This window comes from Lynx rufus, unplaced genomic scaffold (assembly GCF_022079265.1).
Source record: "Lynx rufus isolate CCGP_SWC_20201006 ecotype Redwood Valley unplaced genomic scaffold, mLynRuf1.p SCAF_8, whole genome shotgun sequence".
Lineage (NCBI taxonomy): Eukaryota > Metazoa > Chordata > Mammalia > Carnivora > Felidae > Lynx > Lynx rufus.
The window spans coordinates 49,859,296-49,881,993 of record NW_025814896.1 but is presented as its reverse complement, the minus strand read 5'-3'; the positions used below and the strand labels follow the sequence as shown (position 1 = coordinate 49,881,993).

Genomic DNA, 22,698 nt, shown 5'->3' with positions numbered 1-22,698 from the left:
ATGGTGCAGGCCCTGGAGTGGGAGTGGACGGGGGAGCACACACCTGAAGGTGGGGGGGAGTCAAGCTCTGGGGTGGGGAAGGGGCTTGATGCATGTTCCTGAGGAGTGGGGACAGTTTGGGGAGGCGTCTTCTAAGACTAGGTGTTGTCGTTTCTGACTTTTTTCCTTTCTGCTTCTGGAGGCTCAAGACAGTGGGATGAGCCTGACTTACAGCTTCACTGTGGGTGGCCGTGTGGTGTCACATGGCCCTTCCCCATGTTGGTTTTCATCAGGGCAGCACCGTGGGCACAGAGGGCAGTGGGTGAACCTCCTCACCTGTCCAGAAGTGCACATCGAGGGGGCTGCATCTTCATTTCTGCCCCCTCTCCCTCCCAGTGCCCATTTCTTCTCATGCTAGGTGGATACAGAAGGAAGGGGTCACAATGAGGTTAGACATACTGTCCAATGTAGAGTTGAAAATCGATGCGCAGCTAGAAGGGAGTGGGCCCCTGGCTGGCTGGGCCCCTGGGGAGGGTGACGAAGCATGGCCCTCACTGCTGGGGGGCACATATGGCACTGCACTTGGCCCAGTCCCCAGCGGTGTGGCCCCTGCAGTGCTGGCTTCTGGGCACCCAGTCTGGGGCAGGGCTGAGAAGAGGGCAAAGTGGGTAGGTGGCACGTGGGTGTGCCCTGGGGGGTCCCTTCCCATGCTCAGCCCAGTGTCCAGTCTCCAGTGCCTGCCAGGCTGGATCCTTCTGTCCATGGCCTGCTTGGAACAAAGGGCACCAAGAACAACTCCTGGGAATATTCCTGATGACTGGGAATGGGGTGTCCAGGCCTCCATCCTCCAAAAGTCACGTCTGACCCTGCTGTCTGGGGGTAGCCCCTGGCTGATTGGACAGGAGCTCACACTGATGATCTTAGCTCACATTCATGGTCATCCTTGGTTTTAAAGTCCAGGACCTGAGGTCCCAGTGAGCTTCCAGGATCCTCAAGCTTACCCACCTGGAAAGGTCAGAAATGGGGTTTGAGTTCAGCTTTGTCTGGCTCTAGCTGACGTACTGAGGAATCTGAGTCTTCTTTCTCCATCCTGAGAGAGGAGGTGACAGTGTAAAGGGGCCTCTGGCTGCTCTGCTATACTAACTTGGTGACAGGTTGGACTCCTGGTGGTTCCTGGTGGTTCCTGGTGGTATGTGCAGAGAGGGTGAGCTCTGCTGACAATAGCCTTTTACTGACCAGGACCCTGTGTTCCCAGCATCTGCCCCCACCCCCTGCTTAAGCACACGTTCATTAAGTGCTAACATCAGCTGGCGATGAGGAGGCTTGTCAGTGCCAGCATGCTCTGGGTGGCCTTGAAGAGGGACAAGGGTCAGCTACAGAAGAAGGCGGGGCTAAGGGCTGTGGAGTCCTGCCGTGACTGTGGGACAGTGAGGGGCAGGAAGCAAAGTGTGTGAGGGGTGCTCTGGGCTTTGGAACACCTTAGAGGCAAGGGTGGGGGATGCCATGGGTGCCGGGGGAGGGGTGACAGAGTGACAGATGGGTGCTGTCAGAACAGGGGCTGCCTGGCCTGGCACTCTCTTACCCTTCACTCTTTGTCCTGGGCCTCCCGTGGCTGTCTTGGACCTATTCTTCCTCCTGGCCCTGCCCAAGACTGTCTTGCACCTCATCTGAATGTGGTAACAGCAGTGGGTCAGGTTTGAATGAGAGGCTTGACAATTTTCCATCAACAAATCCATGTAAACTTCCTCTGAGAGGGCTGGAGTGAGGTTTCTGAGCCTTTGGCAGATAAGGTGACTCATTTGGGCCAGCATATCCTCATTCTCCCTGCTGGTTTTGTTTGGATGAAGTCTTGGGGACACAAGCTTTGACTGAGTTAATGTGGCAACAAGGACATGGAATTTGGAAGAGGGCATGTAGGGTCCTATCAGATGCAGACATCTTCAGAAATTCCGTGTGGTCTCCACACCTCAGTGATGTGTCATTCTGGTATCATCTAAAGCAGTGATTTCCAGCTCAGGGTGTGCCTGACTCCCCTGAGGAGGTTTCCAACAATAAAGACCCAGCCCTGCTTGGGCCCTGCCGAGTCAGGATCTCCTGGGGGTGCCTGGGAACTTTATTTGAAAACACATCTCTGGTTATACAGCTGCTGGCACCCATCATAGGGAACATATCTGTTAGGATTCAGCTGTAGAAAAGGGAAGCCAGTGCCACTCTTTTAAGCAGAGAGGGAGCTTACAGAGTGCTTACAAAGCCTTTGGGCTGACTCTAGGCCTCACCCTCTGGCACAATCAGAATGGACTCAGGAGACCCCGCAGGCACTGCTGAGTGCTCAAAACACACCACTGTGGCTCTGGTCCGGGGCCAGGAAACCACCATTTTGATGACTCAGCTGCTCAGTTTTCTCTTGACATCTTTGTAGCTAGTGGAATCTCTCCAGGAAAACCCCAGCATCTCCCAAACTGCAGCAAAACAGCAGCCCACACTGCAATTGCTCCCCATGTGCAGCTACCAGGTGCAGCCTGAGTCCTACACAGAATTCCAGATGAGAGGTGTCTGAGGTGGCAGGTGCGTCCTGAGGAGGCTGGAACAGATGCCGAGTGAGAGAAAGGCATGGTGACTGCAGGCAGGTCTAGTCCAGCATGGGTTTTTGGACCCTGATTCTGTTCGATTCCTGTGCAGTTGAATGTAACAGTATGAGGACCGGGCCTATAACCACCCAGATCCCAGGCCACTCAGGTGGGGCCTGGTGGTCCTTCCTCCTGGTGCAGGTGAACAAACCCTCTGAGTCACTCCTGTGTGTGCCACAGCAGTTCAAGGTCTGCTCTAATAGGTTCTGATCTTAACCCTGTCACTCACTTAATCCTTTCACCAAGGTAGGCCTGGCTAGATATGGATTCATTGCAGGATAGGCCATTTTCCAAAAGGGCAGTCTTCTATCCTCACATTATAAACCTGTTAGTTTTCTGGGCTTTATGACTAAACTGTGGGACAGTTTTCCAGTCTAGTGTTCTACTTGAGGAGGTCTTTGGCATGTTACCAACTGGTGCAAATGGGGGCACTTTTGTGGGCCTCCAAAAGGGTGCCCCTCAGAAGGGGTGTGCAGCCAGCATCCTGGGGCAGGTGCCTTTGAACAGGCTGAGCTGAGCAGCCATCTGCAGGGGCCCTGGTGACAGGGTTGCTGTGGAGTATATGTGCACAGTAGGGGGAAAGCCTCAGAAAGCCCAATTTCTGAACTTACACAGAATGCAGTGCCTTAAACTCAGGGTCAGAGAGACTGTGGCTGAAAAAGGAGCTGGCTTGAGTGGAAAAAAGAGTGTGCATTTTGCTCCTCCCTTTCCTTCCAAATGAATATTTAAATTTCTATTAGCAATTATTTGCTTATTATTAAATGCATGATTATTAATGAGTTAAATAAGCAAACAACAATTACTGTTTTTATGAAAGAAACAGTTGAAGTAACCTTTACGGACAGCCTCCATGGGGGTCACAGGCAGCTTTTGGGGTGTTGAGGGCTCATGAGGTGAGTTCTGGTGTCACAGGGGCTCCCCCTCCTGGCCCCTTGCTCAGTTGGTCAGTAAATCGTGTTGGTAGCTGGAAATCTTTCATGGGGGGAATATTCACACCACAATAATTGGCAAATGCTATTATAAATCAGGGCTTCCCCCCACCCCACCGAGATAATTTGTTATTAAACATTTGGCAGCACAATAGTATGTTTCATGGACCCCTTATTCTTTTTTTTTTAATGTTCATTTATTTTTTGAGAGAGACAGACAGAGAGACAGAGCATGAGATCATGACCTGAGCTGAAGTTGGTGTCCCAGACCCCCTGTTCTTTTTAGCAGTTTCTCCAAGCTGCTACCAAGAGGCCGGAAAGGCACCCTGGACCTGAGGCAGTCGTACCAAATTCTTGCAGCCTCCAGATTGCCACCGGTGCGGCTGTGTCTTCTTGCGTACTTTACTCTGCATGCTAACTTGGAATGTTCTGCGGACTCACAGGAATGCCTGGAAATAGAGGAACCCCTGGGTCCTGTCTGGTCTGGAAGTGTCGGCGTGAACTCTGCTGCCCTGTGTCCTGTTGCCCTTGCTGTCCAGGCAGCAATGTGGAAAGAGCTGCCATACCACACGTGGGACATGTGAGCCTGGAGTGGGACCTGAAAAACATCTTGTGGCTTTTGTTCTTTTTAAACCAGGGAAAAGGGAATGTTTTTAGAAAGTTAAAACTTCATTCTGTTCCAGATTCCACCAGGGAAAAGAAATACTTCTGTGACTTTCCCTGGGAGTAAACACGCCTGGCCGGCCAGTGGGTGAATGTCCTGCCAGGGCGCCAGCTGTTTTCTGGGCTGGTGGCCAGGACTGGAGTCCACCAGCGCAGTCTTGACCAGAGCCGCTAGCCTGGCATCCGGCTCCCTCAGTTTTGTGAACTAGGCTTTGGGTCTGGAAAGGAAAGAACTCCTTTTCTGGAGACAAGACTTGGCTGGAGGCCAAGCATTGAGGTCTGAGGGGAAATCAGGCGTTAATTAGGACAGAGATTTTTTTCAAGTGTGACTGTTACCTCCATTCCACAGGGGTTTGTCTAGAGGCTGACTGCATGTCGGGTTGTGTCAGAGCAGGAGAGAAAGACTTAGGGTGAACGCTTCAACCCAGATATGCCTAGCAAGGAATACCCTTGGGCAGGTGGTCCTGAATGCAGAGCCAAACACAGAATCATGAAGGAAAAGTACACCCCACCCCCATCCCCATCCTCTCTTTTGTTCTCCTCTATCCTAATTACAAGAAAGCCTCCATGTAACTACAGTGAGCTGGCTTTGAACACTGCTCTTATTAATTTTCCTTTTGAACAAGGTCAGCCTCAAGTTTAGAGTTTTTAGTTTATTCTTAAAAATAATTTATGTTAAAAAATAAACTACCCTCCCCCAAATGTTACATAAATAACAATAGAGTTGGCAGATAGCAGAAATTATGAAATTTAGGAAGCTTTGCCATGGAAAACAAGCTGTCCTGATGCTGAAGGCTATGGTGGGGTGGGGGGAAACTGCTTAAGAGCGGGACCCTCGGAACCACGCCAGGTTCAAATCCAGCCCTGACCCCTTCAGGAAGTCAGTTAAGTTCTGTTTGCTTCAGCTTCTTTATCCAAGAGATGGAAGGGGGGTGGTGGTGATGGCAGCTCATACCCATGAGCTGTTGTGAGGGGTAAATGGGTGTGTGCAGTCAGAGCAGTCCTAGGCACTGGACATTCACTGAATAGCTGTTACTGTTGTTCCATGGGAAGAAAATGTGAATGGGGGGATCGATAGGCAGGAGGGAGGTATCCTGGATGCCAACATATGGGGGTTGGGGAGGGAACTAGAAGGTAGTCATGGTTGGCCTGGAGAGGAGGTTCCTTGTATTCACAATAGGCGACAGGTGTTGCTGGAGAAGGTGGGGCAGCTAGTGGAGATGGTGAGACACAGTAGGTGACAGACAGGTGGGGTGCTCAGAGCATGGCACCTCCAGCCCCTCAGAACCAAGGCCAAGGGCTGAGTGCCTGTGACCTGCCGGACATAGGCAGTTCCAACTGTGCATGACACATGCTTCTCAAATCCACTGACCCCCTCAAGGTGAAGCCTTCCTGTTGCCACCTGCTGTGAGGGTACAGAACAGGTGGGCTATGCAGATGAGGGCTTCAACACAAGGCATTCAAATATCCTTGAGTCTCTTTCATCCTGAGCTAATGACACCATGACTGACACAAAACCAAACTGGGATTTTTATTCTTTCTCCTGAGAAGAAGCATGGGGGTACCCACTTCTATTAAGGAATCACTGATTTACACTGAATTTCTTTTTCTGCCGTAATTATAGCTACTGTTTATAGAATGCCTTTAAATGTGCATGGGACTTCATATTTGGTCCTTCTCTTCATCTTTTGGGGCTGCTGTAACAAAACACCACATCCTGGGTGTCTTATAAACAACAGAAACTTATTTCTCACAGTGTGGAGCCTGGAAGTCCAAGATCAAGGCACCAGCATGGTTGCATTCTGCAGAGGGCCCTCTTCCTGGGTGATAGCCATTGTCCTCTCACATTGTTCCTGTGGGAAAGGGCAAGGGAGCTCTGTGGGATCTCTTCTGTGAGAGCATTGACCCCACTCCTGAGGGCACCCTCATGATCCAATCACCTCATGACCCCATGCCCCAGCTCGTAAACCGTCATCTTTGGGGTTAGGATTTCCATGTATGAATCTGGGGACACACACATCAGACCACAGCAGTCCTCACAGATACCTTGGTAATGAGTCCTGTTATTAGGCTGTTGTCTAGATGAGACAGTCAAGGCCCCAAGTGTATAGGGAGCTGGGGTGGGAACCCGTTTCTGATCAGATGTAGTTTGACTTCTGATGAGACACTGTCCTGAGATATTAGCTCCCCAAATCCAGTACTTTCCATAAACTACAGCATAGCCTCGAGAAAAATACACTTGTTTGCCAAACACTTGTTTCTGTAGAAAACATGCAGCTGTAGTGACCCCAGGTTCACTGGTTGACCTAGTGTTACCAGTGGCAATTCAGCTATTATTTCTTGAAAACCCTGTGTCTGGGGCCTTCCTTGGCAAATAGCAGCTTCAACAATTTTTCATCTTTAAGTGTGGCTACTGTTTTATATTCCACTGCAGCTTTTCTTTGCTAAAGGTCATGGTCATGAAAACAAATGATTATGTATAAGAAATATCAATCTTGGTTTATGAACGTATTTAGCCCATTTCCTGGGTGTCTATTCTCCCAGTGGTAGTGAGTGGCAGAGTGACCAAATTTTATCACCATTAAATCAGATTTAGCGGCTATAGTAGGGGTCTGCGCAGAGGAAGGAGTTTGTTCCTAGAGCTGGTTCTGAGATTCATGAGCCATCTCCATGCCCCATCTGGCCCTCCAGGCAAACCCTGTATGAGGAAGGGATCCTCATGCTTTCTTCTCATTCCTTTTCTTCTCTTACTATCCCATCTTCCTGAAATGGCTTGCTGAAAAGAATATCGAACTGCAGAGAAGCAAGATGAATGTCCTTTCAAGTTCTGCATCTAGACCCTGGAGTTGGCCCCTCCTCTGTCAGCACCAGGCTTGCTGGGGAGCAGGGACTATGAAGTACTTTGTGTCTGTCACAAGCCTTACATTCACAATATTGACATAATTGCCTGGGTTTATTTCCCTTATTGGCATAAGAAAATGAAGAGAAAGGTAGCTGTGAGTAGTTTATCAGTGGGAGTAGTCCTTCCCATTTGCTGTCAAAGGGATAGGACATCCTGCCAGTGTGACACTGATGTAATGGCCAGCCTCACCTTTTCTAGCACAGAGAGACAGAAGGCGTCTGCAGAGTGGACAGGTGCTCATGATAAGACCACAGGCCCAAGTTGTCCTACATATGCCAGAGTTCTCATCATTTCTCACTTATCTGCTGTTCTTACTGATTCAACAAACATTTATTGAGCGCCTTCTATGAACTAGGCTCAGCTCTAGGCACGGGGAAGAAGGCAATATCCCCTAAATCCTTACCCAAGTAGAGCTTGTACTTAGTGGGGCAGATGGACAATGAAGGTGGTAAGTATCTATTTAATGAACACTAAGAGCCAGAGTAATTATAGGAAGTGAGCAAATCATGCATTCCTAATTTGTTTATTTCTTAAATACAAGACGCACACACACACACAGCTTTTCTTACTTCCCTGGATTGGGAAATGGCTAGGAGGGAAAGATACTTTCAAATAGTAGCCATGAAAAAACAGCTTTAATTAGAATATAGATAAATAAATAAATATCAGTGTATTTCTTCCTTGGTTTCCTCTGAACTCTGTTTCTAGCTGTGTCCTGTTTTGGACTGAGTTGGGCCAGGGAGCCTTTATCCCTGCTGACAAGTGTCATGTTGTTTACAAATACTTGAGGCCAGATTATGTCTTTAGCATTATATAAACATTATTCTCTGCTGATGTTTAACAGTGGGCTATAGAATGTCTCCTCCCATTTCCCAAGGTCAGTCAGCGTTTTGCTGGTAGTAAGCACCATGAAAACCATGCCAAATTTATGTATTTGTGCACATTATTTCCATATGTCCACATTGAAGGTTTGGCCTTGAGGAGTCTACATTGCAGATAAACTTAGATATCTTGCTCAGTACCTGACAAACAAATGTTACTTTTCCCTTTGCACTTGAAAATATAACTAACTCACTTCAGTGTGATCATTTCTCAGAAAGCTGTATGTTGCCGTCCCTTGGAAAGACCCTGTAGGCACAAGGACCCTGCAGTGACATCCCAAAGCACCAGCCTCTGAGTGGCTGCTTTATCTTTTTGGTACAGAAATAGTAGCATTTTAGTTTGTGGGAGTCTTTGAGAAGTCACAAATGTCCAAGAACATGCTTTTGAACAGGTTTTGAGTACGTAGAATGACAGGATCACTCAAATGACATTGATTTTTCAATGATTTGAAGACCCAGGTTTGCTGATCATATTTTCCAATGGTACAAGTGTGGAGGAAATTAATGTGCTCTTAATTTATATTATTAAATGTAGAGTTGAGGTTAAGGGTCTGGGTACCCATATTCTTTACTGAACAGACACCATGGGAATGTAGGGGTCCATTTGGTAACCTGGAGGTATATCTACAGAGAGTAAGTGGGGTCATGGATGGCTGAATAAAAGAACTGGGAGAAGAAAGGCTTCTTGGGGTGAGGGTATTGAAGAATTTGAAGGGGTGTTATTGAATGACAAATTAGATTTATTCTGGGTAGCTTTAAAGGGCTGAGCCAAGACTGATGGTTGGAATTTGAATGGCTACAAAACTTAGTCCAATTTTAGGAAGACTCTTTCTCTACTAAAATGACAAAGCAAGAAGCAGCCTGGTGAGATGGTGACCTCCAGCAGTATGATACTGAAACAGAGGCTGGGCCACTGTGGGCAAGAGTATGGCAACGAGATTTCTGGACCCCAGGGAGGCTGTACCATCTGACCTTCAAGGAGCCCTTTGATTTTGAGGTTTATGGCTTTGGCAGAGTGCATAGGAAGGGGAGTGGCTTGGAGATTTACCCAGATCAAATTCTTTATTAGAAACTGTTCCTTCTGATGCAGAAGCAAGAGTATGGGACCCACTGGATGCAGCTCTGGGTCCAGCACATGTTGATACCCCTTGATCCTCCAGGGAACATGTAGGTTGCCTCAGCTTGGTCTTCAGACCTCCTCCAGGGCCATAGCTCAACTGCCCTACAACAGCCAGGTGACTCTTGCCCCTGTAGGGAAAATCCACCGTTCCTTTCCTCTTTGCTGCCTTGCTCCTCCTCACCACAGACAACTTTTCCAGAAAGTTCTCCCTGCTGCTCTCAGCGACTGTAGCATGAAGTTGAGGTGATAAATGCCCTTCACACTGTCATGCATGTGTCTGCATTTCTGTAGTCAGAGCTGTGGTCCTGGAGGATACTCTCTCTAACCCTGTGGTGTTTGGAATGGAATTTTTAACATCTTAGGATTTAACCAAAGTAGTTAGTTGATTTTAGTGGTTTTAGAAAATGATTTTAAACACAGACACCTGATGGGAAAGGTAATGCTTACTGAATGTTTGGCAGGGTCCTGGGTGGATGACGCTTGTCATTAACACTTGTGACAGTTACACAAGGTGCGTGTCACCTGTTGTTTCTCAGATGATCGCATGGCAGCTGAGAAAGGTAAGCTGCCATGTTTAATACAGCTACTATAGAAAGCTAACCCAGGCCACTCTGTCTAGACAGTTCATACTTGTTCCTTGACTTCTGACTGCTGCCTTTGGTCTGCAGGATAAGGACCGAATTTCATCACATATGCGTAACACACATTCAAGCCTCCATCTCCCTGAGCACTGCTCAGAAGCTTAAATCCTTAGCTATGAAAATGGTGCCTGCACTGGACTTGAATTATTCTCCTGCATCACTGACCACAGCTACCTCCTCAGTACTGTCACAGGCTGTCCCATCCTCCTACCCTGGAGTAGTAGGAGTGCTTCTGAGCTCTGGATTCTGGGGAGTTTGGTGTTGGGGACTGTCAGGAAGTGCTCTTTCCTTCATCATAAACTTAGGCAAGGGGTGGGTGAGGCACCAGTGAATGGAGCCTTTGTCCTGAAAGCTTTAAGGAGAAAAGATGAAATCCTGGTGCCAGCCTGGGCAGAAACCACTGGTTGGGGGGCAAAGTGCAGGCTGGGCTTGTGATCTTGTTCTCATTAGGTCTCCTTGCAGGATGGCTTTGGGAAGAAACAAAGGCCCCCCTGAAGTCTCTGCCTGAAATGGGGAGTGTTCATTTTCATTCCGTTGGTGTTTCCAGGCGGCCTCTTGTTGAACTTGGCCTTTCTCTGGAGCCCTCTCCTTGATGAACAGAGGGGAACTAGACACACAAACTTTTTTTAAAATTTTTTTTTCAACTTTTTTTATTTATTTTTGGGACAGAGAGAGACAGAGCATGAACAGGGGAGGGGCAGAGAGAGAGGGAGACACAGAATCGGAAACAGGCTCCAGGCTCCGAGCCATCAGCCCAGAGCCTGACGCGGGCTCGAACTCACGGACCGCGAGATCGTGACCTGGCTGAAGTCGGACGCTTAACCGACTGCGCCACCCAGGCGCCCTAGACACACAAACTTTTAAGGAGCTTTGTGAAGCTTGGAGGGTCTGGCCTCTGGCTTCCAGAGCCTGCGGAAGTCGGTGCTGCCCCACTAGGGCCTGCTGAAGTGATGCAGAGGCTGGTGTGTGGTTCAGGTGGTTGCCCCTCATTCTGTCTTTCCGTGTTAGTTCCGTGATTAAATAACAAATTAAAATCAAATTGTGTACACAAAAATGGCAAAATGACTGGCTATTTGCTAAGTCCAGGGTCAGCTGGACCAGCTGGTGGAACAAGATGGAAGGGAGTACCTAGTTCTCAGGGTTGCCTTTTCTCCACTTCCTGCCCCACAGTCAAGTGAGCGGTGCCTGCGTGTGCTCCCTGTTTCCAGAGTTGACTCTCATTGACTCTGATTGGGCTGGATAGGGTCACATGCCAATCCCTAAACCAATCCGTTTTTCCGGGGAGATGCTGTGCTCTGATTGGCAGGCAGAACCTCAAGATTAGCCTGGGAGTGGAGGGAAGGGTCTCATGGATAGGAGAGGTGCCAGGTGGTGGGTGTCAGTCTGCCTCTGCGTATGCTCTGCCTATTTCCATCACGCCAAGCCCATTCAGTGCCTGGCCCGGAGGAAAAGGCGGTGCTGTCACTACCCCACAACCATTCATTGGGGCTACAGGGTGGTTGGTTGTCCTGCGACCTGCTTTCCCTCCCTATTCGCTGTGGCTATGCAGAACAGGAGTCTTTTGCATGAGCCTGGGCCCTTCTGGCTAGAGCCTTACTTGATGGCCTGCATTGATTCAGAAAACTGGGGCCTTACTTTCCCCACTAAAGGCCTTAGGAGATCTCTTTTGAGGACGAACATTTCCAGAAGTCTCAGGGATATGATGATTTTAGGCTTTGGACTCTGTGTTGAGAAGCCCTACTGTAAATGGACACAAGGACAGCCATTTTACCACAGTAATATGGGTGTGAATCTCTGTAACAGCCTACAAAATTGAAAACATTATTTTCTGGAAAAGATCTTACCATGCAATAAGCACTTGAATGCCTGCTGGGTGTACAGTACTTGCTGTTTACAGAATTATTCCACCCCAAATTACTCTGTGTTTTGGCCCTTTCCTATCTCTGATGCCCTTCTCTCCCTTGTGCTGCAGGGAACTGCTGGAGACCACGTGCCGCTTGGCCAACACGCTGAAGAGACATGGAATCCGTCGAGGGGACCGTGTAGCAATCTACATGCCTGTTTCACCACTGGCTGTGGCTGCAATGCTGGCCTGTGCCAGGGTTGGAGCTGTCCACACGGTTGTCTTTGCTGGCTTCAGTGCAGAGTCCCTGGCTGGGAGGATCAATGATGGTGAGCATGTGGGAAGGACCCTGGTCTTTGTTCCTCGGGGCCTGGCCATCAGGGACTTAGACAGATATTAATAAAAGTCACACAAATGACAGATACCACCAGGGACAGGGACATGGCTGAGTGTGCATTTAGTTCTCAGTTCTGCGAGCTGAGATCTGAGGGCAATGAGATGAAGAAGGGAAAGAAGATTCCAGGTGGAGGGAACAGCTAGGTACCAGCTGACTGGTTGGAGGAGCGCAGCTTGTGAGGGCTTGAAGGAGGCTGGCGTGGCTGTGGTGGAGGAGGGAAAAAACACGTAGGGTGAGATAAGGCTGGAGATGTATGGGGAAGGTCTCACAGGTCAACAACTAGAAGACTTTCATCATGAGAGAGGGTGGGTGGACCACTTCTGGAGGCCTGGAGTCAGGTAGGGGCTTATGTTGCATCTTTAAGGCTTTCTGTCTACAGGTAGGTCAGAGTCTTTTGAACAGTGTGCAGAACAATAATGTCTCCCTTCTTTTTCTGGTGGGAGAGCTGAATGTATGGATGGTGATCCCATGTCTGCAAAGTCTGACCGCTGCTCTAGTAAGATCCTAGAGAGTCCCCTGAGCTGGTTCCCTAAGAAGGTTGCCAAATTATGGGGGTCACTGAGAGTTCTTTGTGTCTCACTGAAGACTTGCCTTTGGGTAGTGAACAGAGCTAAAGGGCAGAATTCTCAGAACCCTGCTGACTACCTTTAGGAAGGGCTGGGAAGCCTTTCTACTTTCATTCTGTGTCTCTCCCTCCACTTTCAAGGGTTGGTGTGTAATTCATTTCTCTTTCTCTCTTTAAACTCTGTAGCACCGACTATGTGCCAGGCACTGTTCTAAATACTTTGCAAAGATCATCTCCTTAAATTTGACTAACTTTGTATTTGTAAATATGGTATGAGATAATACTCTATTTCTCCTTTTCTTCATTTTTTATTACTGTTATTGCCACCCTAGAGTACACAATTCAGTGGCATTGAGCACATTCATGCAATGAATGTTGTGAAAACACCATCACGGTCTATTCCAGAACTTTTTCATCACCCTCAGTGGACACCTCATACCCATTAATCAGGAATTCCCCATTTCCCCCTCCACCCAGCTTCTGGCAACCACTAATCTGCTTTCTGTGTCAATGATTTGCCTATTCTGGGTATTTCATATAAATGAACTCATATAACATGTGGCCTTTTGTTTATGACTTCTTTCACTACTCACAATGTTTTCAAGGTTCATCCATGTTGTAGCATGTATTATGGCTTCATTTCTTTTTTCCATAAATAAAATTTCACTGTATGGATGTACCATGTTTTGTTGATTTATTCATCTGTTGATGGATATTTGACTTGTTAACACTTCTTGGTTATTGTGAATAGAGTTGCTGTGAACATTCATGAGAACATCTGTTTTCAATTTTTTGTGTATATACCTAGGAGTAGAATTGCTGGCCCATATGGTAAATCTATATTTAACTTATTGAGGAACTGCAAAACTGTTTTCCAAAGTTGCTGCTCTGTTGTACCTTCCCACTAACAATGTATGAAAGTTCTAATTTCTCTGAATCTTCATCAACACTTGTTATTTTACTTTAAAAAAAATTATAGAGGCACCTGGGTGGCTCAGTTTGTCAAGCATCTGACTCTTGATCTTAGCTCAGGTCTTGATTTCAGGGTCTTGAGTTCAAGCCCCACATTGGGCTCTGTCCTGGGTGTGAAGCCTACTTAAAAAAAATTATAGTCATTCTAGTGGGTATGAAGTGGTTTTTCATTGTGGGTTTGGTTTACATTCCTAATGACTAATATCACTGAGCATCTTTTCATGTGCTTGTCCGTTAGTATGTCTTCTTTGGAGAAATGTCTACTTAAGCCCTTTGTCCATTTTTTAATTGGCTATTTGCTTTTTGTTGTTGAGTTGTAAGAGTTCTCTGTATGTATTCTGGATGCCAGACCTTTATCAGATTTATAATTTGCAATGATTTTCTCCCATTCTGTGGGTTGTGTTTTCATTCTCTCCATAGTGTCTTTTGATGCACAAAAGTTTTTAATCATGATGAAGTCTGGATCACCTATTTTTTCTTCTGTTGTGTGTTGTTTTGGTGTATTATTCAAGAATCCATTACCAGCTCCAATGTCATGGAGATTTGTTCCTATGTTTTCTTCTAAAAGTTTTATGGTCTTAGCTTTTATATTTAGGTCTTTGATCCAATTTGAGCTCATTTTTTGGGGGTATGGTGTGAGATCTAACTTCATTCTTTTGCCTCTGGGTATCCAGTGGTACCAGCACCATTTACTGAAGAGACTGTTTTTTTCCCCCTCATTGGATGGCCTTGGCACTTTGTCAAAACTAATTTGTCCTATATGTGAGGGCTTATTTCTGAGTTCTCTATTCTATTCCAATGATCTGTATATCATCCTTGATTTTCATGTGTCAAACCACCCTTGCATTCCAGGAATAAATTCCCCTTGGTCATGATGTGTAATCCTGCTAATATGCTGCTGGATATAATTTGTTGTCATTTTGTTGAGGATTGTTGCATCAGTGTTCATAAGGGGTATTGGCTTGCAGGTTTTTTTTTTTTTTTTCTTGTGATGTGTTTATCTGACTTTGGTATCAGGGTAACGCTGGCCACATAGAATTAGTTAGAAAGTGTTTCCTCCTCTGCAGTTTTTGGGAAGAGTTTGAGGAAGACTGATGTTAATTTGTCTTTAAATGTTTGGTAGAATTCACCAATAATACCATCTGGTCCTGGGCTTTTCTTTGTTGGGAGGCTACTGTTTTTGAAGGTGAGGAGACTGAGGCACAGAGAGGTTAATTGACTTGCTCAAGGTTACATTGCTAGTTAGTGACAGAACTAGGATTTGAACCCAGGCATTGGGCCACCAGAGTTCATGCTTTTAGCATTACACTAGGCTGCTCTTTTTCTCTCTTGTTGACATGGTCATGGTTGTCAAGTGTTTCTGTTAAGATTCTTTTTTTTTTTTTTTTAGATGTTTTATTTATTTATTTATTTATTTATTTATTTATTTATTTAAGTTTTTATTTATTTTGAGAGAGAGCATGAGCAGGGGAGGGAGAGAAAGAGGGAGATGGAATCCCAAGCAAGCTCCACACCATCAGTGTGGAGCCTAATGTGGGGCTCAAACTCATGAACCATGAGATCATGATCTGAGGTGAAACCAGAAGTTGGATGCTTAACCAACTGAGCCACCCAGGCACTCCTGTTTTTTTATTTTTTTGAAAGACAGAGAGAGGGCACAAGTGAGTGAGGGGCAGAGAGAGAGACAGACAGAGAAGGAGAAAGAGAGAAGCAGGGCTCACCTGAAGCAGGGCCTGTGCTCACCTGAAGCAGGGTTCAAGCTCACCCAATGTGGGACTTCAACTCATGAACTGTGAGATCAGGACCTGAGCTGAAGTCAGATGCTTAACTGACTGAGCCACCCAAGTGCTCTAAGATTCTTTAAAACAAGCAAAAGCAGTGGGCCCTGGAGATTCAGTAGCTGGGTGCTGGAGCAGATCCAAGAACTTCAGAAATCCTAAACAACAGGCCATGGAAGGGTAGGATCCAGGTCATATCTGAAGCCCTCAGCAGGGGAAACTCCTGTAACTTCTTTCTGGAACTTTACCATTAAGAGGCTCTTACCCAACACCTACAGCCTCCATGTACATCTGTTCAGGTGTCCATTTCCAGGGACAAGACTCTACTGGGACAGTTGTTTGTGTCAATGAGGGTTTTTTTTTTGTTTGTTTGTTTTTGTTTTTTGTTTTTTTGGTCATTTATTGCTGTGTAAAAAACTACTCCAAATCTTAGTGCTTAAAACAGTAAATTTTATTATTATATTTCATGATTCTGTGGGGGCAGGAATGCAATGGGCTTAGTGAGAATGTCTTTTTTTTTTTTTTTTTTTGCTCCATGTAATCTGGTATATAAACTGATTGGTTTACATGATTGGAGCCTGCCATGCATCTCTTTCATGTGGCCTGTTTGTATGACTAACCCAGACAACCTCAGGCAGTCAGACATGTTATATGATGGTTCATGGTTCCAACAGGAAGGAAGTGGAAACTGCCAGTTGCCCTAAAGGCAAGGTCCAGAATACACATGGCATCATTTTTGCTATATTCCATTGGTTCAACCGGTCTGGACATTCCAAATTCAAGGGAAGGAGACCAGGACTCTACTTCTACTTGAGAAGTACTATGAGACCAGGTGAAGGAATTTGCCACTACCTTTAATCCATCAGTGTGAGGGGCAGGGTGGGAGTGTGAGCATGGCCACCAGGGTCTCATCATGAGTTAGGCATGGCAACCTCAGTCAGTGTGTTCTAGTCTAAAGTTTCTTTCCCCTGGCCTGGCGTCCAGGCTCTGACCACTCCTCTTCCCTTTATGTTCTCTGTTGCTTTAGGCTGTGTGAGGAATAGAGAGAGAGGACAGTATAGTGGGGAGGGTAGAGGACAACAGGAGGATGATTCTGAGAGGTTGTGGGTAGGGGCAAATAATGGCCACCACAGATGTCCACGCTCTAATCCCCCCAAACTTTGAAATATGTTACCTTACATAGCAAAAGGGCTTAGGAGATGGGATGGACCCTAAAATGTGGAGATTATCCAGGTGGGCCCAATCTAATTACATAAGTCCTGGAAAGCAGAGAACTTTCTCTTGTTGGAGGCAGAGGACATGTAGCAGAAGGGGAGTTCAGAGCATAAGAAGGACTTGACCTGCCTTTGCTGGCTTTGAAGATAAAGTGAGTCACAAGCCGGGGGATTTAGGTTGCTCTAAAACCTGAAAATAATCCCTGGATGACAGCAAGGAAAATGGGGAAATGGGGACCTCAGTCCTCCAATTACATGGAGCTGAGTTCTGCTAACACTTGGAATAACCTGGAAGTAGACTTTCCTCCAGAGCCTCCAGATAAGAACTCTGCCTGCTGACACCTTGATTTTGGGCATGAGATTCCAAGAAAAGAACCCTATCAAGCTCACCTAGACTAGAGAACTGTGAACTAAATTATGAGTTTTCCAAACCACTAAGTTTGTGGTAATTGGCTATGGGAGCAATAACAAATGAAGATAGATGCCAATACCTGCTCAAAAACCAAGGAGGTAAAATTGAAGCTTCCTAGATAAAGTGTCACACTGATCTGGTCTGTGCCCTAATGCTATACACACACCCTGTGCCCATCACACAGCCTCGGTGGGGGGGAACCACAGAGTGAGCTGTGCTCTCCAAGCACCTCCTAGGGACTGGGCATGTGCACGCAAGTTCCTGCCCTGGAGAACTGCTTGGGCAGGAAGCCTTGGACAAGTGAGTGCCAGGAACAAGGCAGGTGCCATGGGAGGCTGCGGAGGGGCCATAACCCACATAATGTGATTCTAACACCCGAGATGGGCTGGGGCCACTACTTTCTCCTGGGGGATCCTGAGCTTTCTTTGTCTATCATCCCCTTGAGGATAGTCTCTTTCTACCTGCTAGATCTTCTCTCTTCCTGCCCCACTAGGTGTTTACCTGGACCAATTCCAGCTTCCAGGATGTAGGCCAGGGTGGTCTCTGACAGACTCTGCCCAACTGATTTAGTTGTCCCAGGGTGACCGATGGCCAAGGCCTGAGGAGCAAAGAGTGTGTAGCTGGGGGCCTCTGGTGTGCAGAGCTGGATGACAACTGCCCTGGGCATTGCAAGCACTCTGTATCTATCTGACCCTGGGTGACCCAGAGAAGGACTGAGAGAATTCTTAGGTGGTCCTCAAGGTCATGTCATCTCTAGCGCCCTTGGGAGGAAGAAAGAATGAGTATGTTGCTAGAAGGCACTTTTCACACTGAAAAGCTGAAGGAGATTGGTGCCTCAGTCAGGGCTCCTGCAGAAGCAGATGCTGAGATAAGAGCTCAGGGTAGCCAGTTCATTTGGGAGGTGGTCCTAGGAAGCACTGTAGGGCAGTGGGGAGTGGAGCTGGAAGAGGAATCCACCAGACAAGCATCCACAGTGGGTGCCCGGAGCTCAGTCCCTCAGGGAGCCCTGGGAGGCAATGGAACCACATGTGTCAGGATGTGACACCACATGTGAGGGACCTGGGGTATGTATATTCCAGCTCTTGAGTCATTGGTGGAGGGCTCCTGGGTTTGTGTAATCCCCTAGTGCTTCTTCCTTTGGCTTTGGAAGAAGCCCTTGGTGCAGAGTGATAAAAGGTCTGGGGATGTGTGTGGGACCCTGGCAGTTAGTACTACAGCTGAGTATTTGTTCTGGGATCTTTCTTAGAGACCAGCTATATAATAGCCCACTGCAGCCTTGATCCCTCTGGGTCATCCCAGGTTGAGGCACGATGTTGGTGGTTAGGGGGTCATTCCTTTGCCTGTGGTTCTGATGCCCAGTTTTTGTCTGTACCTGATACCTTGCTCAGGGCCCACCCTAGGTCAGCTGTGGAAGCTTGGGTCTTCCCTGCATTGCCCTGGGCCTGGCCAAGCCTAACCAGGTTGTTGAAGAGCAGGTGTGAATTTTGGAGCTCCTTCAGTTAAAGGCAAGGGTAGGGACTGGCAGCTCCTGGCATCCACTGGGGTGTGGCCTCTATTTTCTGGGCAGTGAAGCCTCTTGACCCTGGACAGGGCAGGGGCCACACAAGACATGTTGGGGCTTGGTCTCTGGCTGCCCAGCTTTCTTGGTCTCTGCATCTTAATGTTGCTTTGCCACTATAGTGGCTGTGGCTGAGGGCAGTATGATGGCCTCTCACCTGGGAAAGCTCCCAGGGCAGGTGGGAGGGAATGGTGGAAGTCTCCCCCTCAGAGCTGGGAAAAGGCCTGGCATTTCTGCATTGAGCACAAAGATCACAAAGCAGGCAGACCCCCTCCCCCCACATTTTGGTGACTCTTTTACTCAAGAATGGACTTTGTGTATCACACTCTTAGGCCTGGACTGTGTGGCTGTCAGTCTGGGCTGTGAGAGTCATAGTAGGAAGGAAACTGACCAGAAATATCTGTTTGTCTCCATTAGCTAAGTGCAAGGTGGTCATCACCTTCAACCAAGGACTCCGGGGAGGACGCGTGGTGGAGCTGAAGAAGATAGTAGATGAAGCTGTGAAGCACTGCCCGACCATCCAACATGTCCTGGTGGCTCACAGGACGGACAACAAGGTCCACATGGGGCGTCTGGACATCCCCCTCGAGCAGGTGGGTTTGTCTCACATTGTACAGTTTAAGGAGAGGTTAATTCCTATTGGGTTAACTGGGTCTGAGTCTTGTCGGATCGTGGTTCTCAACCTGGGTCCCCCAGCACTGTTCAGGGTTCCCTGATGGTATCTGATGGACTTACATCCTGGTTGGGAAGATGGAGCTCAAATACCACAAACATACTGAAACACTTAATGGAATAGAAATGATCAGATCCATCCTTTTATTTTGTGTTCTCTGCATCTGGAGTTGAACTAGGGCAGAGTAGAGCAGGTGAACTGAATCTGGTCTGCTGAGGCCTGCAGCAGCTGGGCAAGAGGTGTTCCTTAGGATGGGTGAATGTGGAGCAGAGGGTAACTGCCTTGGATGGGGCTGTTTGTGTTTTCCCCCTTCTAGGAAATGGCCAAGGAGGACACTGTTTGTGCTCCAGAGAGCATGAGCAGTGAGGACATGCTCTTCCTGCTCTACACCTCGGGGAGCACCGGAACACCCAAGGGACTCGTCCACACGCAGGCGGGCTACCTGCTGTATGCCGCTGTGACGCACAGGGTACGGGCCTTGGTGGGGAAGGTTGAGAGTGCGGGGTGTCCCACCTCCCGGGCAGGGCTCTGAGCAGGGGACCAGGAGAGGCTGAATTTAGGGCTAGAACTCCTGCTGTAACATAGTGCCTGAATGCATGAGGTGCTAATGTTTCTTCTTGTGTGCTCAGGAGCAGGGCCGTTGTGAGTTGTAGCACTGGCATAGCGAGTGGTAGGCATGGGGGCTGAGTTCTGTCCTTGTTGGGAGAGTCTGGATCGAAAATTTGAGACTCACTGCAGGTCTTTAGCCCCTTTGCACCTGTCTCTGTGCTGTCTGCTTGCTCTGTAAGAGTTGAGCCCTCCCCAGGTCTGACATGTTCACTGGCACAGCTGTGTTCTGATGCTCAGGGGCCCAGGTGCTGAGGCCATCCTGGGCCCCTCCCTCCCTAAAAAAATGTCAAAACTCATGTTTTACAACTGAGTTGTTACAGAGATGAATATGTTACTATTACATGTTAAAATGTTCTCTTCTACTTAAAAGGTCTTTTTTTTCCTTGTGATGTTAAAAGAAAGGAAAACATTTTTTTTTGTTAAAAAAAATTATTTATTTTGAGATTGGGGGGAGGAGGGGCAGAGAGAGAGGGAGAGAGAGAATCCATGCTGACAGCGCAGAGCCTAATGGGGTTCCATCTCACAAACTGTGAGATCATGACCTGAGCCAAAATCAAGAGTTGCACACTTAACCGACTGAGCCATCCAGGCGCCCCTGGGGCCACATTTTAAAAGTAAAATTAGAAAAAGATTTACTTTTGTAAGGAAACTTAAATTTAGTATATGGCAATTATATTACAGTGGGCCATCCTTTAGGGCCTATAAAGCAGATGATATGTCATTTTTTTTATTCCAATAAGTGCATTTAAAAAATCAGTTCTGATTTGGGGGCACCTGGGTGGCTCAGTTGGTTAAGTGTTGAATCTTGATTTCAGCTCAGATCATAATCTCATGGTTTGTGGGGTTGAGCCCTGTATCTGGCTCTATGCTGAGTATGGAGCCGGCTTGGGATTTTCTCTCTCCCTCTCTGCCCCTCCCCTGCTTGCACTCACTATCTCTCAAAATAAATAAATAAACATTTAAGAAAAAAAATCGGTACTGATTTGAATATTGGTGGGTTGTGGGGGTTGTGTTTTAATGTGGCATCCCTGGTTACTTGGGGAGTAGTTGACTTTTCCCAGGTAGGATTTGGTTTCAAGATAGTGTTTATGGACCTCTCTGTTGCAAAAGGCAAAAGTGCACTGCTGGTGCCAGCTGCAAAGGGAACTGAGTAGCCAGGTAACCAGCAAGCCCAGGCCCATCCAAGAAGGGCTCCGATTTTGGTCCCGCGTGGTGGCATCTCTCCTGCCTTGGCCCCCTTCCTCTGTGCTGACCACATTCCTTCCCAGGGACTGGAGAGAGCCTCATAGTGCCAGCAAAATCACTGGCCTGGTTGCAGTCAGGGCCCCATTTGCCTCAGTCACTGTGGCTAGGGATGGGGGTGGAATGTGCTCATTGGTCAGGCTTGGTCATGTGGGAGGTGAATCTCCTGAAATGAATGGGGAGGAGCAGGTGCTGGGAGGCAGGTAGCAAGCATGCACACTGCGCATCACACAGTCTCTGAGTGGTGCTGCACCAGTCCCACTGGCGGCTACTCACACCCAGGACTAACGATGTTGAAAAGCAGAAAGACAGATGTTGTACCGAACCAGGCTGAGCAGACAAGTACCTGAACTCAAATCCATATTAGAACAGTTGTCTTCTGCCTGCTGGGTGACCTTGAGCATGCCACAGAACCTTTCTTGACCTCAGTGTTCTCAACTGGAAAACCCCACCCCTCTTCAGCTCTCGGTGGTGGGAGGAAGGTTGAAGGATTGACACATCATGTAAGTAAAAAAAATTTGGAAAATATAGCTAATGAAACCAAATACCAAGAAAGTCACAGAGTAGATCAAATTGTTTCCACCAGTTTACAGTGAAGTTAACATTAGGGAAGCTGTAAATGTGGAGAGAGATTAGTTTTTAGTAATAATAATTACCAAAATTGTTGGAGGACCCAGTCTACATGAGCAAAAGCAGTCGGAGTATAGGCATGGGACCGTCTTTTGAATTTCTCTTCAATAAGAATTTTTTTTTTTTAAGAATTGGGAATAGAAACTTTGAGCCTTCTATAGATGAAAGTATGCACACATGTGGTTCTCTAGGGGATAAGGACAGTTGGCTCTGAAGGGTGTGAAGAGATTTTGGAGGTATACAGTAGGGTCAGGCCCTTTGGAGCATGGCTGGCCCCAGGCACTTGCTACCCTTCCCAGAACTGCAGGGAGAGAAATCTTCAGCCCCATGAAAGACTTGGCAATTTGGTCCAAGTTGTATTAAACATTCTTTCAGTCCTGAATGCTGTGGGGCTTTGGGTGTGGGCGTCCTGATGCTCTGGTGCTGTGAAACCACAGTCTTCCTTGAAATAATCCCCCCAGCCCCCTGCCTTGGGACACAGCTGCACAGGGCCCTGCCCATCTCCAGACCACTATACTGTCTGGAGACTCCTGGGGATTCTCCACATTCATCTGTGGCAGCAAGAAACTGGTCCACTCGCCCAAAGATTGATTGATTGATTGATTGATTTTTATTTTTTAATATGAAATTTATTGTCAAATTGGTTTCCATACAACACCCAGTGCTCATCCCAACAGGTGCTCTCCTCAATACCCATCACCCACCCTTCCCTCCCTCCTACCCCCCATCAACCTTCAGTTTGTTCTCAGTTTTTAAGAGTCTCTTATGTTTTGGCTCCCTCCCTCTCTAACCTCTTCTTTTTTTTTTTTTTTTTTTCTTCCCCTCCCCCATGGTCTTCTGTTAAGTTCCTCAAGATCCACATAAGAGTGAAAACATATGGTATCTGTCTTTCTCTGTATCACTTATTTCACTTAGCATAACACTCTCCAGTTCTATCCATGTTGCTACAAAAGGCCAGATTTCATTCTTTCTCATTGCCACGTAGTATTCCATTGTGTATATAAACCACAATTTCTTTATCCATTCGTCACTTGATGGACATTTAGGCTCTTTCCATAATTTG

General features: G+C 47.3%; 1 protein-coding gene across 4 annotated transcripts in view; it reads left to right on the top strand.

Moving 5' to 3' along the window:
• The window catches only part of ACSS1 (acyl-CoA synthetase short chain family member 1), a 61,418-nt gene that overhangs the window by 17,413 nt on the left and 21,307 nt on the right, over positions 1–22,698 (top strand). For 3 of the 4 annotated variants that reach the window (XM_047068097.1, XM_047068100.1, XM_047068098.1), the window contains exons 3-5: positions 11,715–11,914; positions 18,899–19,074; positions 19,471–19,623. In XM_047068097.1, the coding sequence (XP_046924053.1) occupies positions 11,715–11,914; positions 18,899–19,074; positions 19,471–19,623 (529 nt within the window). Of the gene's footprint in view, positions 1–4,049; positions 4,116–11,714; positions 11,915–18,898; positions 19,075–19,470; positions 19,624–22,698 lie in introns of those variants that run through there. The other variant, XM_047068099.1, reaches the window with a different exon arrangement.